At 36.2% G+C, this 16,172-nt stretch overlaps 1 protein-coding gene across 1 annotated transcript in view; it reads right to left on the reverse strand.

Annotated features, from left to right (window-relative positions):
* The window catches only part of LOC309512701 (transmembrane protein 132D), a 47,636-nt gene extending 32,162 nt beyond the window's left edge, over positions 1-15,474 (reverse strand). Inside the window, exons 1-2 of the mRNA XM_082188407.1 lie at positions 14,998-15,474; positions 5,130-6,042 (exon numbers count right to left, since the gene is read on the reverse strand). Of these exons, the coding sequence (XP_082044533.1) occupies positions 5,130-6,042; positions 14,998-15,070 (986 nt within the window). The 5' untranslated portion in view covers positions 15,071-15,474. The remainder of the gene's footprint in view (positions 1-5,129; positions 6,043-14,997) is intronic.
* Between the last annotated feature and the right edge of the window lie 698 nt (positions 15,475-16,172).

Here is a 16,172-nt window from a genome sequence, read left to right on the forward strand (position 1 = left end):
AACAACCTCTTCCTGAAAACTTCAAAAGCCATACCACTGCATTTACTGAGACAATCAGATGAGAAACTCAGATGAAGATTCTCAAAGCATTTGAATTATGAAAAGACAAGTCTAAATTATGAAAATTCACCCATTTAATCAAAACAATCACTAAGCAGCAGTTTATCTTTCCTGCCTCACAACCTCCTAATTTATGACCAGCTGTAATGAAACCATGACACGTGTCACTTTCTGTGTAATAAAATATAAGCGTGACTACAGGTGACATTTATCATGGTGATTCCTAACGGGCCTCCTGACAGATTTATGTGTGATGAAATTCAGATGAGCAGGAGGAGCTATTTTTTACAAGGCTTGATTGAGTGAAGAGTTCACAATGATTGATCCCTGTGTGATTTAGAAACCAAAATACAGGCCTGAGATTGAGAAGTCCGGCTACTGTTTTCAGTAACATATCGAATACATCATCCATGGAAATATTAAATTGATGGCTGTACACATCACTATACGCATCAACTTAATAAGTGTATCATTGCGAAAAAGAAGAACTGGACTTAAATAGGACTACATCTTTATATGTAATTTCATAATTTTATTTGTCCTTCAAATATGGTTGAAATGAACTACTGAACTGACAAGCATGTATGGTAACTAAATTATACTTTAATGCCATTTATTTTAAAACTTGTATGTCATGTATTTAAATATATTTGTAATTACACATTTGTAATGATGAAGTTGCAATTTATACTACTGTATATTGAATATTTAATAACACTGCAGTTCAAATTATAATCAAGTAGGCCTACTTTACATGTGCTTTAGTGTGATGGTCAACACAAGTTTAGTTATTTAGAGCACAACAAAACATTACAAAGTGCTCTTTGTACAAACAGTTATGGAAATGTATTCTCTTTAAATGAACTCAAGTTTTACTTCATTAATATTATATATAAATGTTATCTGCAATTAGGTTTGTTTTTTCTTCAAATAATTGCACTACAAGAGTGCATTCAATACAATTAAGCACACTTCCATTTTGCAAAGGTAAGCAGCCATTGTCCCTCTTTCCTTCTGCTACAAACATTGGGTCACTTAGAGCCATTTTGAGCAGATGGCAACAAAGCACCAGTCAGCTACCGTAATTATTAAGTGGTCATGTCTATGACAACAACAACAACATTAAAACAAATCCATTAAATCCAATTCTAATGGTAAATTTTCCATTTCTGCTGCGTTTTCATCATCATTTACAGTTTTTCTGAATAGCTAAACCACAAACCCCCATTCTCTGAACCAAATTCTCAATAGTCTAAACCAATTTGTCGAATAAATCACTGTAAAATATTAAACAAGTTCCGGTAGTTAAAACACTGTTTGCAAATCTCATGAACTCTTTTTGCAAAACTCTAAACACAATTCTCACTCACTAAAACACATTTTGCACTGTGATGCACTTTTGTTTTCAAAATGCTCAACACAGGCAGGCAAAAGTTACACACAACTACAACACAGTTGTCATCGTTTACACACAACGACTCAAAATTGTTCACACTTATTTCTAATGATGAGACCAAACCAACTGTATATAATACAAGTCAGTTCAGAGTGCCAAAATTGACAAAATGTTGCAGTGAATGTTGATACCAACAATGGATGGAAACAATATAAGAGGGAGAGTAGGGAAGAGTATGAGTTAGATGTGGTGAACAAGGAGGAAGAGAATGAGGACGAGAAAGAGCAAGGTGTGGAGAATGTTGTCAAGGCAGGATCTGGCTTTAGGGTTTTTTTTCCCTTTGCCTGCAGAGATGATGACATTGTCTGTGATGTGGACAAAGTCCTCAGACTGGACCCAACATGAAGACATGATGCTCAAGCAGAATCATTATCACTCATTGACCTTGATTTTGCATGTTGCAAAACTCTTCTGAATGTAGTGTTACTTGCTTTTCATTTAGAGTTTTTTTACTGTGACCTTTTTGGCTTTTGCAGTTGGGTCACTGTATTTTCACAGTATTCAAGTTCTGAATATACAGACATTCAATACTATACAATATTCAGTACAATACTATACTTGCAGTGCATACAGTATTTATTCACCTTACTAGTGTAAGTTGTCATTACTATACTTTTTTTAATGTAATTGCAAAATCTGTTTACTTTGTTACACTATACTTTTTTTCTGTAACTGAATGCTCTGGATTCTGAATTCTCCAATTTTGATGTAGTGTCTAACAAATGATCTGTCGTGTTTATAAAATTGACTCGCTGTGTTTATGATCTGTAAGCATTGTTTGATTATGAGCACAGATAAAATGGTTTTGAGGCAACCGTTTGATTTTGCCTGAAGAGTCAGAGATTCTCTGAATATGGTTTGAAAATGTGGTTTTGTGTTTAAGGTTTTCAAAAATTGAGTGATGGTTTCAAGAAATGTGTTTTAGCAATTCAGAAAAACTGTAAAGCAACCAGTGTGATATCACAGCATGACATATCAAACCTCACATCTGTCAACATTTCAATGCTTCAAGGGCAACTGATCAATTGTTCATAATTTGATAATAGTGATTGCTAATTGACCAAATAGAACCATTTTCAGATTGATTAATGGATGTCAAACAGTTTAAAACGTTTTGGGATTTGGCTACATATTGAGAAGAGAAGAGAAGAGAAGAGAAGAGAAGAGAAGAGAAGAGAAGAGAAGAGAAGAGAAGAGAAGAGAAGAGAAGAGAAGAGAAGAGAAGAGAAGAGAAGAGAAGAGTCGAGTCGAGTCTCTTGGGACAGTTGTCGTCACTGGATTTGCAGTGACTGATGTGAGCTGTATGGAAGAGAGCTGGCCGTGGACAGACTGAGATTTAAGGCGACAGTGATTAAGTGGCAAGAGAAACAGGGCTTAGAGAAAGCGAGAGATGGGATATCAGCAGAAAAAGCTCTCACGCAAGGGTAGATGAAGAAATGTGCTTCAGAGAGGAACAAACTTCACCGGGGAAGCGTGAGACAACAGAGATGGATGTTAAGAATGAAGGGGGAAGGGCAAGGACAACAGGCCCATCTATCCTAAAAAGAAAACCTGGCATGTAAATATAAAATGGTACACACATGACAAAAGTGCACATATGTGATCATAAATCACAGAAGTAGAGCATCTTTACAGGTAGACCAGGCTTTCAGAAGGCACAGGAATAGGTGTTTTCTCCATCATGATGGACAGTTGGACACACAACTGAAAGTCTATAAACTGGCATCTCAAATCTCAGTCTTCCTAAGCTTCTTAATTAAATTTTCTGAGATTTACCAAATTTCCCCAGTGCTGAAATCCACTGGATCACAAGCTCTTCCAGGTCTCAAATGTATGTCTTTGAAGAGAAGGAATTAATGTTTAGGCATCAGTGATGATGGACATTCAATTTTGTGTACTACTATTCTATGATGATCATTTTATTAAATTCAAATTCAAATTAAACTTTAAAATAAGAGCATAAAGTCAGAATATCAAAGTGTTACAACACTGCTTAGATAATCATTTTTGTTTTAATTTTAATAATAATATTTTTTTTAAAGGTCATTAAAAGTCTTGAAAATACTATTATACTATAGTTTTAAGATACTAATATTTGAGAGTGATCATATCAAGGTAATCAGATCAATACGTTTCTAAAAAATGTCAGATTATTCTACATTTTTTTATTTGTTGGCAAGGATAGTTCAGGCTGTCAAATGGTGCAATCATAGCGAAAAAACAAACAAACATGTTAATACTACAAAATTAACCACCTTCTTCTAAATAATTTAAGGAAAAGTTAACATAGGCACAGCGAAGAAATTCCCGAAACTGCATAGCCCTGCTTTAAAGAACAGCATTCAGAGAGCTGTTCAAAAAGCAAAAATAATGTGTTTGTGGCACAGCATGCCTTTGCATATAATCTGAGAGATTAAACGTGCATGTCTGGGGTCAGCCATATAGCTAGATGCTCAAATCTGCACAATGAGCTTCTCAGACTATGTTCCCAGACTTTTTGACCCCAGGGTTCTGCAGTCAGAATAACAGCTCAGAATATCATTGAGTGTATTTCTCCACTTAGCACTGATAATCTGCACTGCTTCCAGAAAGGATGCTAAAATTACTGGATTTTTCAGGAAAAAGGCATAATCCATAAAAAATCTTGTTCCCAATTTATTAGTATATTTTTCATAATGCATTAGATGACTGTGGTATGGCATTACTGTTTAGTAGCTTAAAGGGTCATAAAACCCCAAAACACTTTTTTTGTTTTTAAATGGGAACAGATATGTACAGGCTGCACATCACTGAAAACACTAAAAGCATTCATACATTTAATTAATGAGTGGAAATTGATTATTTTTGCGTTTTTCTGAGCAACTTCGTTCCTCCAGGTTGAAAAGCAAAGTCGAAGCAACGTCACGGAATGTGAGGTAGAAGCGTGCCTTCGGAGTGTGTGACTGGCTCCAGGCAGGAATCTACGCCAACTGGCCATCGAGCTATTCTCTGCATTTATTCATGAGAAAGAGTTTGTTCAAGCTAATCACAGCGTTGAGTTATGCATGAGAGCGGTTTCTGCGCAGAACACATAAGAGCACTCTCCATAAGTATAACAACGCTCGCAACACGGATAATATAGTTCATATACGGACCGGAGCAAACGCGTTTCAAGTTTTTATGGACATATTTTATATACTAAAGTTCATATATCTAGTTCTCTAAACATGAACCCGCACCGTGTATGCGCTCATGTCTGCTTCAAATGAAATATATGTGCATTTCTCCCTAGTTCTTGTGACTACATAGTGTGTTACATAGGGTTATATTTTTCAATTGCATCAAGCTGCCCTCAAATCCCCCTCCGTGGTCATATTTTAATATTCACGTGTCTGTATAATGAATGTGTTGCAGGTCTGTGTTTTATTGGTTGTTGTCCCCCCTCTTCTCACCCTCTACACTCCCACTTTTCCACAGTTTACACACCCATTTCTTGAGACTTTTTGATTTCTGAGGTGTGAACGACCAGGCTAAAACAGAGGGGCTTTCATCACACTTTCAGCAATGGCAAGGTTGTGATTTTGATTTCCAGGAAAAGTTACGAAATGCATAAATGTCTTTTTTCAGGACTTACCTGAGAGAGAAAGTGTCCAGGTTGGCTGAGCTCCTCACATAGACATAAAAGGAAGCAATATCAGTCTTCTTAAGGGGTTTAGAGGAGGTCTGGATGACCACAGACTCTCTCAGTCTGAGCACGGACACTGGCATGGCCCCTTGTTTGACCTGCAGGAGCCGAACACTCCCGATTCTCTGCATGGGGGTCACAGGCACGTACTCAGCCTGAGGCTGCCCAGCATTTCCACCACCCAAATCCCACCTCTTGCCCTCCTCCCCGCTGGCTGTGCACGGGCCGTAAGCACTGGGACGGGCCTGGTAATACAGCTCCACTGGGTTTCCCTGGGTTGGCCCTTGTCTTTCCCGACTGGAGCTGCCCTCAACCGGGTTGAACCAGCTTGCAGGAGGGTCTACCTCTGCCATACATGTTCCACGCTCATTTCGGATGACACAGGAACCACGGACCTCCTGAGTCTGCCAGAAGGCATACACAGTCACGCACGGCAGCTCATCTTTTGTTCCTTTCTCCTTCTCTCCTCTGTCCCAGTCTCTCCCAGCCACGTAGAACAGGACTCGCACTTTGGGAGAAGACGAATAGACCCACCGAGTCAGGACGAAGGACTGGACTCTCCAATTGAGGGTGAAAACTGGTGGTGAGGGCCGGAATAACTGCACAGACTGCACTAAGTCCAGGGGGATCTCCTGTTTGGTTGAGATTGGGCCGAAGCTGGCATTGATAACTGGGAGACGTCCCGCTCGGAGCATGACAAATGGCTGCGTGTGGCTCTGCATGCTGGAATTGCGCATGATGTCCTGTCCTGCTTCTTTTAGTAGGAAGTATTCAGCATCCCATACCTGATAAGTTACGGGAAGGAACAACGGATATGGGGTGGAGGATTTGGTGGCATCAGAGATCTCCTGACTGTCCAGCTCTGCAGGAGAACAAAGAGACAATTGAATAAGGAAAGAAATTAGTTTAAGAGAGATGTGTAATGTTGTCTTCATGCCATTCAGTGTGTCTACATAGTCCTGTGAGTGCACCACCGAAATGTATCTCAGTATATTTGATTTTTTAATTTGATAATTTTGGGGGGGTTTAATTGTTTTGGATGTTGCTTACGACCATACAACCGAAACTTCTGGTCTCGGAAGCTAAGCAAGGTTTGTCTTGGTTAGTCAAGTCAAGTTTTTAATTTTATTTGTATAGCACTTTTCACAATACACATTGCACAAAGCAGCTTTACAGAAAGTAATGACGTTAATGTTTTAATATCTTCATACCTTACAGTTGCATTAAGCAGATTAAAGCTGGCCGATTATATAGGTTTTGTATGTATGCAGGTCAAAGCTGGAATATTTACATATCCAACTTTATATAAAGAGCTGGGGGATAATATAGTTACATTTTGCAACAAAAAGAATCAAGGAGTTGAGATTTGCTCTCTCTCTATACAGCAGCTGAGATTTGCTGTATAGTATATACAATATGCTGCTTTACATGAGTATACTAAAAGGTAAAGTAAGATGTGTTATATTTTTCGACTACATAACATTCAAGCAGTTTAGATTTGCTATATAGTACAGTACATACAGTATATTAATGTGAGTGTATATTTATCTGGGTAAGGTTGGATATACTTACAGTAATTTATAATTATGAAATGTGAGGTTTTGTTCAATTATAACAATTTGTTATAATGACAAGCCTAGTGACTATTTGGTGATGTGTATCACTGCCACGGTTAAGCGATGCAAATAAAAGACAGGTTAAAAAAGTTATTGGATTGGATGCAGCCATGAATACAAGATGATGTAAGTCTCTGCATTCAGCCCGAGATGCCAATGTTTTTTCATATTGAATTTACACTCCTTTCAAGTTTATCACTTTGTACCATTATATCACATATACTGGCCTTTTTATGACACTTAAATCACACTAAGAAATGCATGTGTGCATCATAGCAAAATTTCTGGCATGAAAATATTCTGAATCTCCCAATTTAAATCTCCCAGCATGCAGCACTGCCACTCTGCCTACACCACTGACTGTTTTGGATCTAATTTAGCAGTCATTTAACTAAGGATTTAGCAATGTTTTCAACAGTTCTCAACATGTTTAGTTATAGATGACATTCCATTATCCCAAAAAATATATAGAAATCTGTGTAAATATGAGACTGTTGTCCAGACTATATTGTATACAGTGGGTCAACATTCTTTGTAATGTTATTCATGCATAGAGTTCATTCAGTAAATCATAGATCATTTCCTCAAAATAATTTTTAATGTATCCTAACGAAACTTTACAGTGTGAGAAGTTTGCTCTGAGATAAACAATACTGTGTTTGACCAATAGAAAATGTCCAAATATGTTTTTTTTTCAAATATGTTTTTCAGTAATTCATCCTTTCTGTTGTAATTTGCAACCAAGCAAACATATTTGTATTGTTTTACATATGTGTGCTAGCGCAACATTTAAAAAAATAAAAATAAATTCCACTTAGTTTGATACTTTGCCATATGGCAAAGGCTCATTCATACATTTTTGAGGCCACTTAATGTTAGCTTGCCTCAGAAATCATAAAGTGCTGTTATTAAAAACACCTCATCATATGTGCAAAAGAAAACTATTGGTAGATTGACATTTCCACTGCAAGATTAGGCTGCAAACATAGAAGAGCTCCAAAAAAAATTTGCAATAGAGATATGATTAAAATAAACTAAAATAAAATGTACTGTATGAATGATGATTTTCAAAGGAAATACTGTCTTTAATATTTCTGATTCATTAACAAACTTAACTTGTCTGGGCTTGGGCATAAGAAGCATGTACTATATGTTTGTCAAGTATAAAATAAAGAGAGCTGAATTTATGCCCTGGTCTGCTACCACATAATATGAAAATATGGAAGATGGAAACCAAATACCAAATGTAAATCTGCAATATTGCACCCAATGCAGCCTATTTTAATCCACCCAAGCTTCACCGACTTTCATCTTATAGGCACAGTATCAATTTAATATTCTAGTAGATCCATGAAAAACTCCTGCGGATTGGTAAACTCAGAGAAGCCTGAGATCCAACATTGTGTATTATATGCCAGTAAAAAAAAAACTCCAATAACAAGAATGAGTCCAAAATTCCTGGAAATAATTTTTTTAAAAAGCAGATTGAGTGGTAGGGTCATGCAGTGAAAGGCCAGTTGACTCAAACTAATCTCAAACTGAACTCATGGCACATGACAACCCCTACACTCACATTTACAGCTGAAGCAGTCACAGAACATGCAAAGAAGAAAGATTAATCTGAACTGGATAACATTCTGCCTGGCTGACATTGTCATTTAAATTATTTATTTTTTTTCTGTGTTTTGCACAGTTGTTAGGGAAAAAGTAGAGATGGTCCTCACTGCAGAACATGAAATCCACGGGGAGGAGTCGGATCTAGATCCAACTCCTCCCATCTTACATATACCTAAACCTACCCATCTCCACCCCCTGATCCCTAAACCTACCCCTAAACCTACCCATCTCCACCCCTTAATCCTTAAACCCACCCCTAAACCTACCAATCTCCACCCCTTTATCTGGATCCAACTCCGCCCCCCGGATCTCGTGTTCTGCATTGAGGTGCTACTGAAAAAGTAAGTGAACCCTTTGGACTTATTTTGGACTGGATTTCTACACAGATTGTGAAATTGTGTATGACCAAACACAGACAAAAAAAACATTCACCGTGCAGGAAAAAGTATATGAACACTTTTTTCTTTTTCATAGAACTTGAACTTTTTTGTGCACAGAAAGAAAGTTAATGGTGTCCAAAACAACACTGAACTTCATTGAACCTCGAAAAGTAAAAAAAAAAAAAAAAAAAAAAAAAGGTAAATGATGACAGAATTTTCACATATGTAAACTATGCCTTTGGCTGACAATCAGATCAAATTTCAGACCATCAGCTTCTTCAAAGAAGAAGAAAAAAAGAATATCCCTCAAAATACTATTTCTGGAATCGAGACTCTGAAAACGCACACATTCTTTTACGTTTCCTTTATTGCTTTATCTATGTTTTCCCACTTTTAAACAGTACACTTTCTCCTAATCTCTTTAGAAGGAACTTCACACTTGTTTATGCTACTACTACTTAAAAACGTCTAAGACCAAGGTTACATTTTTGAGCACAAAATTTATTTAGTGTTTAAAGTTTAAATGCTTCTTTCATGTCAAAATATCTGATCAGATAATCTGTATATTTGTTTAGTGATTATTATATTTGTGTATTTGAGAATTTATGTGTGGTGAGTTGTTCGTTTCAGATGTTTTAAATTGAGATTCTTTTGAGCATTTGGCTTTGAGTTCACATAGAGGTCTCTCTGCTAGCCATCAGCAGGACTGGATGCATTACCATTATCAGTTGTGCCGGTCAACAGGTCAACATCCATTCTATTTACTCTCCATTTCAGCAGATGACATAGATAACATCTGGCTGGATTCATCTCTAAATCCGTAGGTATGATGCTCTAATAAGCCTGCTTGCCATACTATGGGGAAAACAGTGTTAATGATGCGTGCTAAACACTGAGATAAATGCTCAGTACATTTAATGTGGATATTAATTGTATAAATGGGGAGTTACATTAGAGAATTTTTAAATAAACTAGGTATGATTATAAAGTCATAAATAGCATTTTAGCAATTACATGCATGACTTTGGCAAGTAAAAAGTTTGCAATTGCCATGAGAAACACTGGTAACACATCATAATAAGGTATCATTTGTTTAGTAAAATGCACCAGTTTACATGATCTAACAATGAAAAATTACTCAAAAGCATGTATTATTCTTAGTTAATATTAATTTCAATGAAAACCCAAAGTTGTAACCAAGTTTGTGAATCTAAAAGATCTGCAAAGTTTTAAAGATCAAAATGCATGACAAATAAAGCTATTGTTTGTCTCCTAAAAGAAAGAATGGATTCTGAACTGATTTAACGAGTCGTTACATGCCAACATGTAACAATGTAACAAATTTGCATAATGCCAGCCTATGCTCTTCCTTGGGTGCCCGCGAATGACATTTACTTTGACCATCCCTCAAACACTGTAGTTGTAGCTGAGGCCTGGAAGAGTTTGGTTTGTGTTGTCGACATTTCAAGAAGATGCTGTTTTCAGCACTGCTTTACATGCTTTAAATCCACTTTACATGCAATTCAAAAGGATGAGTACTAGAAAAACCGGCACCATCATTCATATCACTGTGTATTCAAGTGCCGAGGAAGCCTCCAGAGCTGAAATTCAGATCTGGTAATAGGCGTTTCCTTTCTGACACGCGCAGCGGTAGGCCAATCACAACAGACTGGACCGTCTGACCAATCAGAGTGGAGTAGGCTTTTGGAAAGGGGTTGTTTAAAGAGACCAAAATAGCATAATAGGAGTACTTTAGAAATTATTTAAAGGACTAACATAAAGTGAAGGTGACATGTGAAGGCCAAGTATGGTAACCCTATGAATTTTTCCTCTGCATTTAACCCATCCAAGTGAGTGCACACACATTAGGAGTAGTGAGTACACACACAGCAAACCGAGGACACACACCCGGATCAGTGGGCAGCCATTTTTGCTGTGGCACCCGGGGAGTGATTGGAGGTTAGTTGCCTTGCCCAAGGGCACCTCAGTCATTTACTGTCAGTATTGAGAATCAAACCCGCAACCTTCAGGTTATCAGTCTGACTGTCTAACCATTAGGCAACGACTGCCCTAATGAACTAGACTAAAAATGTACAGTTGTATTTTTATTATCTAAAGTTAGCAAAGATTTGATGTGCTGTAACATATTATTAGACATTGTCAAAACGTTAACTAATAGGACATTATTGTAGTGCAACTGAAACAACGATACCAGGTTTGAGAGCAGAAATAAATAATACTGTTTTAATTTCACCCTCCATAAATATTCTTGAAAATGTATAGTAAAATCACTCAGATTCTATCCATCCATCCATTATCTGTACAGTCCACCCTAAGAAAGCATTCTGCTGACTGCATGTGCTCAGCAAAACGGCTTTAACAGCAACAGTGGAGTGAATGATGTTCTATATCAGGGCTTCTCAACTGGTTGAGCGTGCATTTGAAATCAATTGGTGACACAACACAATACCAAAATTGTAACAAAAAATGTCCTTGAAATATATTATTATTATATTACATTTATTAAGCCAATAATTAAACAATTAATAATGCAAGATAATATGGCTAGTTGGATTTTATTATTTGCATTTAGTTTTACTGTACTAAAGGTTTACTGTATGTTTCATACTGTAGTAGACGTTCGGACCAACCTAAATTGTGACCCTGGACCACAAACCAGTCACATGGGTCAAGAGATTTATACATCATCTGAAAGCTAAATAAAATGTCCATTGATGTATGGTTTGTTAGGATAGGACAATATTTGGCCGAGATACAACTATTTGAAAATCTGTAATCTGAGGGTGCAAAAAAATCAAAACATTGAGAAAATCGCCTTTGCGATTGTGCTGCATTCACTCACAAAAATAAATGTTTTATTTATTTATGGTAGGAAATGTACAACATATCTTCATGGTGATGGTGAACATGATCTTTACTTAATATTCTAACGATTTTTGGTATAAAAAAAAAAAATCGATAATTTTGACCCATACAATGTATTGTTGGCTATTGCCACAAATATACCCGTCCAACGTGACTGGTTTTGTGATCCAGGGTCACAATTGTGAAAATATTTTTTAAACAAGAAACTCTTGAGTAGTTAAGGAAACATTGAAAAAAGCAGTGGGTTTCACCACCATGCTGTGAGAATACAGTCTCAAAGGACTACAAAAAGTAGCTGACAGCACAGATGTCCCTTTGAGACACATCAACAGTTGCTTCTCTTCTTCCAAATACCTCAAACTTCTTTAAATAAAACTGAAGATGACACTCTTTCTTGCTATGACACCTTAAAGGGATAGTTCATCCAAAAATGTAAATTCTGTCATCATTTAATCACCCTCAAAGTCTTCTGCTGAACACAAAAGATGATATTTTGAAGAATATGGGTAACCAAACAGTTGATGGACCCCACTGACTTCCATAGTATGAAAAAAATAAAAATAATATTAATAATAATAATAATAATAATAATAATATATATATATATATATATATATATATATATATATATATATATATATATATATGCTATGGAAGTCAATGGGGTCCATCAACTGTTTGGTTACCCATATTCTTCAAAATATCTTCTTTTGTGTTCAGCAGAACAACTTGAGTGTTGATTAAATGATGACAAAATTGTAATTTTTTTGGGTGAACAATCCCTTTAAAACTCCCAATCATCACTTTATGTCTAAAGTTGTTGTCTTTATAGTTGCGGGGTGGACTCTGCTATTCTTTTATATTTAGAACTCATATTCCATTCTTAATTCATATTTACATTCCAAACAGTTTAGAATTCTGTAATGTTTTGTTTATCTGTCTGTGTTCATCAAACATTTTGTTCAGGTAAAGCAGGGAAATTAAGCAAATGCAATTAATTACAAATAATTCAATGCAGCAGTTATAGCACCATTTACGCTCCAGGATGTACAAGGACAGATGGCAGAGCAGAGTACATTTACACTGACCAATTGGAGCCTTTATGCTGGATGACTTTGGTACTGATGACATAAATATAATGTTATGACAGCTGTTAGTTTAAAGCAGATACTTACATGATTATACTACATTATCATATTGTCAACAAGCAAGCTTGCATGCTACCTTTTAAGTCAGCACCAACCTTTGTAATACATCCTTAATGCCAAATGTCACCACATTAAACTCTAAGAAGGAGATTTAAGGGCATCCTACTGCTAAAGGCTTGACGTGGAAAACTGATGGGGACTAATGAAGTCTTACACGGTTAACATTTTACAGTATATCGACAATATTGAAATGAATGTAAAACATATGCCTGCATATAACTATGGCACATAGAGTCATCTGATATCAGTCTAACCTGTTACATCCTAAAAAAGTAAGTCATTGAAAAACGCTTATGCAACTACTGTATATGAACATTTAGCAAGTCATCATACTGGGTCTATTGAATGCAAGCAAGCCTTTTGATTTTTTTTTTCTCCTTTCTCTCTTTTCCATCATCAATATTCAACCGGTATGGTTTAATTTATTGAACTTTTAAAACAAACCAATAAAATTCGGCATGAATTTCAGAGAGTGAAGCTGTTGTATGCACCACGATACTGAGTTGAACAAATGGTACTCTAACATCGAAATGTTGATTAGCCAAGTGCATTTCCGAAAGGTCTTGATTCTTTTGCTTCTATTGGAACTAATTTTGTTGGTAGAGACATAAAATATATAAACTAACTGGAAAAATTTTGTCTGAAAAGTTACTCAATATTAACTTTGTTAGAATTGTTGTATAAAAGCTTAAATACATCATGTATATTTAAGGAGTACAACAATAGCGCAATTGCTTGTGTGATGTTGTTAAATTTCTCGTGTGCAACAACACAGAAGTGATCTTAAAATGTCTTAAAAACATTAAAGAGAGAGCACACACACAGCACAGATGTCTCAGCGACTGTGAATGAGTGAAGCTGTAGAAACTGTTTCTGGGACAGGATGAGCACTAATCCTATCCAGACCATGCCTTGAGAAACAAGCACTCACTGCAAGAAAAAAAAGTACAGAAAGGACTGACACAAATGAGAGAAATGAGAAACTAAAGAGTGAGAAGTGAGCAAAGACCTTTGAGGGGTGATTGGGAATGATCCTGTATCCAATAATTCCCTTAAAACTTCTTTGAAAAATCAGTTTCATAGGGATTTAATCTTTATCATACTTTTATCCAGAATGTTTGAGGTCTTGAATGTAAAGTAGCTTCTGCAGATAAGTATACAGATACAGATAAATATAGATTCATGTTTGTCAGAAGGATCGTGCCCATTCATAAGATGGCACGTGCCAATGCCATGGAAGAAATCACACATTCTCATGTCTAAATTTGGCCAGTTGCACAAACTGAGTCACTTTCTGTGGATCATTTGCTTTAATAAGATTTTTTTTCAGCCTCTAGTACCACCATAATGCCACTTAAAATGTGTTTTTTTTCCCCCCAATTCATGGAACATTTCAGAATATATGAGTAACATCTTATTCTGTATTCTGTACTGTACTGTACAGCCTTTCCTTTCCTTTAGTTATGAGTTATCTTTCCATCGGCATCAAGATAACCACGAGTGACCCCTCTCAAAAAAATAAGGTGTATGATGCGTATTTTCCATAAATTGAAGAAAAATGCATGGTTAATAGTTTTAATTTCAATTAATTTAATATAATTTCAACCAATTATGTCAAAATCATGACACTGTTGTGCGATTTTAATTATACAAACTGTAGCTATTGTACTGTTTTAATCTGTATAATGTACTGTAAGAAGGGTTTGAAGTGTTCCCTAAGACATTTAATTTGATTTAAACCATGAACTTTTCATGCTACATTCGTTTTATGAAAGATAAAAATAACCTATGGGATTTGTGTCTCTAAAAAAAAAAATATAAAAAAAAAATATAAAAAAAATGGAGTGGAATGGAATGGGACACAGTCAACCTTAAAGTATAGACTACTGTAAAATTCCTGTTCAATATTCTGGCTGTTAACAGAATGACCTGTCTAAAACGAGACTGCATCTCGAGTCACGCATTAAAGATATATTCTGAATGCTTCTGAATTCATTTTTAGGTTACAAACCCCTTACACTGGTCCTAAATACACTATAATACTATTTACAATGACCCAAGCATTATGATTAGGCTCTTCCAACTTTTAGACTTTAAGAAATCAACATACCTTGAGTGACAGCCGTGATTATCGTTGGCAATAATATCTGCAGAATCCGCCATAGGTGAGAATAGACGCTCATTTTGGCCACAGGGGTTATCTATGATATGTCCCATTAACGTTTCTGACATTTATGAACCCTAAACAGGAGAGACCGAGGAGCGCATTTGTTCCGTCGGCATCATGATGCTGTTTTACCTGTGGAATCTTCACCTGTGCACGCGCTCCACAGATTCACTATGAAGAGCCGCACACTTCTGAATAATTAATTCCAACTGGAACAGCGGCACGTGAGCCGAAACTTGACTGGGAATCTTTAGTTAGATGTATTAGTTTGGATCCCATTTTGTTGATCTTCTCTAAATGAATGCACAGCTTTCCATTATAATCCAATGAATGAAAGGTAATATTTCAGTTTTCTCTTGTTTGATAGCCTAACTCGTCCTATTGTGGTCTCGTCCGTGTAGAAAGTGTCCTGACAGCGCGAGACACCACAATCATCTGCCCGCGCGTCACCCATCGCGAGCTTTAGATCCTCATCAGTCCAGAGCACGAGCGACGGGATTTACTGCTACCAGTGAATTAAACACAGACAGGCATTGAGTCATGCGATTAACTGCTCAACGCAGTGTGTGTACGACCACAAAGGGATTAAATATGCTTGTGTTATATCATATTGCATGATAACATTTGTAGTGTAACAGTGTGAAATCGTAAAAGTAAAAACCGCCAAAAGTTAAATCACCAAATCTGTCATTAAGTCAGCCTGTGCTTTGGTTGTGGAAGGACAGTGACATCCCGTGGTCATGTTTGAGACTACATTTTGTTAAAAAAAAAAATTAATCATATATATATATTGTTGTGTTGTGTATGGCTATTATAAGCTTGATCTTTTTTTCCCCCAGAACAACCAGTAGATTTATGAAATAAGTTTATGTTAAATTATTAATTAAATTAATTTAAATTTAAATTTAAACAATGTATTACAGAACCAGCACCACATGCAACAGTACTTTATTTCTGGAAGGACCTTTTCTGTGTGAAATTTTATGTTGGAATTGTGTTTTTTATCATTTTGTCCTCTTTACCTATACCCTCTGTATATCTTTTCTTTTCTTTTTTTGTTTTTTTTTTTGTTTATGAGATAGCCTATTCATTGATAATGTTAGACAAGGTTGGTGATA

Source organism: Leuciscus leuciscus, assembly GCF_965113295.1.
Source record: "Leuciscus leuciscus genome assembly, chromosome: 13".
In the NCBI taxonomy this organism is placed as follows: domain Eukaryota; kingdom Metazoa; phylum Chordata; class Actinopteri; order Cypriniformes; family Leuciscidae; genus Leuciscus; species Leuciscus leuciscus.